This window comes from Eurytemora carolleeae, unplaced genomic scaffold (genome assembly GCF_000591075.1).
Source record: "Eurytemora carolleeae unplaced genomic scaffold, Eaff_2.0 scaffold512, whole genome shotgun sequence".
In the NCBI taxonomy this organism is placed as follows: Eukaryota; Metazoa; Arthropoda; class Copepoda; order Calanoida; family Temoridae; genus Eurytemora; species Eurytemora carolleeae.
In genome coordinates, this window is record NW_019396445.1 from 193,963 (window position 1) to 197,777 (window position 3,815).

General features: G+C 34.8%; 1 protein-coding gene across 1 annotated transcript; it reads right to left on the minus strand.

Annotated features, from left to right (window-relative positions):
* Positions 1–889: 889 nt before the first annotated feature.
* Positions 890–3,364, minus strand: LOC111703438 (putative golgin subfamily A member 6-like protein 3). The gene is made up of 2 exons (XM_023475375.1): positions 3,275–3,364; positions 890–1,144 (listed from the first exon to the last, which is right to left on the minus strand). Exons 1-2 carry the CDS (start codon positions 3,362–3,364, stop codon positions 890–892), a joined length of 345 nt encoding a protein of 114 aa, XP_023331143.1.
* Between the last annotated feature and the right edge of the window lie 451 nt (positions 3,365–3,815).

A 3,815-nucleotide genomic window follows, 5' to 3' on the forward strand; every position in this document is an offset into this window, starting at 1 on the left:
AAAGCTTTAAATATCGCGACTTTGTTGAGTGGGATCCACAAACATTGTTCTAGACTCAAGTTATGATTTTAAACCAAGCTAAGATCATTCCATTTGGTTCTACATATTTATTTTATATTCAAAGGGAAAAAACATAAGCAACAATAATGTAAATAAATGTAATTTGTAAATGGTTTAATACAAAGGATTTGTTGAAACCTTAATCTGCCAACCTGCAAGAAAGAAGATTAATGAGAAGAGGGGTTAGATTAAGAAGAAAAGTTTTGCAAGGAAAGAATCATTTATCATCTTGATTTTCAAGTATACTCTGTTTTTATACACAATTCTCTTATTGTATATAATAACCTACAATTTCTAAATTATCATTTTATCCAAATCAAAAATGAAAACCGTTCTGTAGAACTGTAAGCTGTATGAAAAACATGAAAAGGTAGAAAATGAAATATGTTTATATTAAGGTTTATGATGAGGCGCAATTTTTGTCATCAAGTGATTTAAGATTATTCCAGTAAATGGAAATGTTCAAGTCATCACAATCCAAAAAAATCACAAATATGTCACCCACCATCTTCAACGATTACCCCTCCTTCTTCAACAATTCCCCCTCTTCCTTCAACAAAGCCTCCTCATCCATCAACTACTCCCCCTTATCCTTCAACAACTCCTCCTCCTCTTTCAACAACTCCCCCTCATTTTTCAACAACTCCTCTTACTCTTTTAACAACTCCCCCTTATACTTCAACAACTCCTCCTCCTCTTTCAACAACTCCCCCTCATCCTTCAACAACTCCTCTTACTCTTTTAACAACTCCCCCTTATCCTTCAACAACTCCTCCTCCTCTTTCAACTACTCCCCCTTATCCTTCAACAACTCCTCCTCCTCTTTCAACTACTCCCCCTTATCCTTCAACAACTCCTCTTCCTCTTTCAACAACTCCCCCTCATCCTTCAACAACTCCTCCTCCTCTTTCAACAACTCCCCCTCATCCTTCAACAACTCCTCTTCCTCTTTCAAAAACTCCCCCTCATCCTTCAACAACTCCTCTTCCTCTTTCAACAACTCCCCCTTATCCTTCAACAACTCCTCTACCTCTTTCAACAACTCCCCCTTATCCTTCAACAACTCCTCCTCCTCTTTCAACAACTACCCCCCCCCTATTTGTTTAAAGAAAAAGTCCACCTTTACCTATATATATACTTTGCTTGGGTGTATGTATCCAATAAACGTCAAACCAGCTGAACCGACGATCAGGCCCAATTTTTCTTCTTCGCGTGATCCAGGGAAGGGTTTGTGAATTATCAAATTTTCAAAAATTTGCCGCTAAAAAATCGATTTTTTAAAATTTTGAAAATCCACAAAAATAATTTGATAAAATCCGCGAATTTTTTTTTTTGCTTTTGTTTTATAGTTGTTATTCAAAGAGAACATGTTCACAATTAAAAAAGAAGATGGGCGCGTGGTGCCCTAAAAGCCTAATATTTATAAATCTAAATACTCCAGGATTGCAACCTGGGATATAGTACTGCAGTGGTTTTATAGAATATATTCTCTGCAGCTCTCTGCACCAATACTGTCATAATAAATCAATTTTCTACAGTATTTACCTTATGTGTGCTGCAGTAAACCATTAAATGAATAGATTAAAATAACAAGGCACAGTTAGGTGTTATTTCAAGTCACCATTAATGTTATGGGTTACTTATTTGCCCGATTCACATAGCTTTACAATGAAGAAACTACTTTGTTTTCTTCTTTGAAATTAAATATAAATTCTCTAAACCTCCTTCATTTGCTTTGCGGCATTAACTGAGAACTGACATTAAAGATAAACAATTTGCAGACATTTAAAACTAGATTGAAAATATATCGTTGTGATTTGGCAGACCAACTTTTTCCTGCTATTAGAGAAGTTGTATATGTATAATATACTATGCAGAATAGACAACAAAACGGAACGGTACACCAAATATATCCCCCCTATCCCTCACATAGATTCAGCCTCCTTATAAACAGTCTCATCAATTTTTAAGACAGGGCTGACTTTGAAGTGTCGCAACGCCCTAAGCTTAGATTTTACCGCTCTAACTCACTTATGCTTTTCTGTAGCCCTTTACATGTACATTTTAGCACTGTAAAGCACTTCTTGTTAGATTTGGTTTTTTAGAAGTTATTGGCAAAATTCTCAACGATTTTTGCTTGAGAGCGTGAGACCATTAAATCGCAGTGCCCTACACTCCTCCTTCTTCTTTTATTTAGATTAATTTGTTGAACTCTATCAATGAATTAGTCCCTGTTGAATAACTAGAATGTATACGGTATTCACATAACCACTTACAACTTAACAAGTTTCACTAGGCATAACACAAAAAGTTTGTAATTTTTTATATACAAAAAAATTTCAGCAAGTCGAATTAAGTCTTTTTGTCCTTATGTAGACCGTAATGTATCATGTCAAGTGACCTTCTATGTATAGAGCAGTTAGATGTCTGACCAATACAGTTCTTTAATTCGAATAAAGATATTTTTTTCTGAAAAATTAATACTATTTTTCAATATAAAACAGCTTCCAAGCAGCGAAATCCTTGGTTTCCAGTGCTGAGCCCCCCCCCAAAAAAAAAAACCATTCAAACTTGACAAACTTAACCCTAAGCTCAAAAGTTATTGGTCTGAAGATGTTCAAATTTTTTTTACTTTTCTAACTAACAAATGCCCCTCACTTCAAGTTTTAAGCGGGGCTTTTATACCATACTGCCTGAGTCCTCATGCATACTGCCTAATGCCTTATTTTACCTTTACCCGACTAATTATGTTTATTTTGACCTACTTCCGATCATTGGATTTTGACTTTTTATATTTCTTTGGAAAGCCTTGAACCAAAGGAAGCAGATTGCACAATTTTTGCAAAGAAATTTTGCATTGTTTTGTGTATAACAGATGCCGTTAAAAGTTAAAAAAGTTGCACATTTTCAGTTTTTCTTGAATAAAATTTTAGTTTTTGCAAATATTTTTGCGGATTTGAATGTGAATGGGTAAGCGCTTTTTAAAAATATATAATTTATCGTACTTCGCTCACTTTTTTCACATTTATAGCTTAATATAACTTGAAATTTCAATGAGTATTTGAAATTTTGCAAATTTTCATTTTTTTGCATATTATTAAAGTCTATCAGATGTTATAGATATGTATCACAATAAGGAGATACAGACTATTTTGGGTAAACCAGACATCATCCTGAATAGGGTTAACTGAATCCGTTCATTAAAAGTTTTCACCTCTCTGTTTCTGTATTCAAAAAACCTGACCTCAGCTGCTGAGGGAAATTGTGCAAGTCTGCATGCGGAGTGGAGGCTTGGTTTGCACATTCTAGATTCTCTAGCGCCGTTATTTGCACTTTTTGGCGGAGTCTGGTTTAGAACTTACAGAGGTAAAGAGAGAAATATACAGTATATACCAAGGAGTATGAAATAGAAGGGAGATACACCTGACGCGGCCTGCCCTACCATATGCTTTGCAGACGGTACTCCAATTGTATAAGAAATATTCAGAATAGGTTATTGTATACGCGGTAATTGTACATCAGACAAATATTTCTTATTCAAATGAAGTACCGTCTGCAAAGCATGTATAATCATATGGTAGGGCGGGCCGCGTCATGTCAACGCACAATAGGGACTATAAACGTAATTTCAAATTACCTGCTATTAGAACTTAAAAGAGGGCAAACCAGATTCACAATGGTACCCTAATTTTATTCGGTTTGATATTTACTACAATGATTAATTTTTCTTTTAAAATATAATGCAGACATTTGTA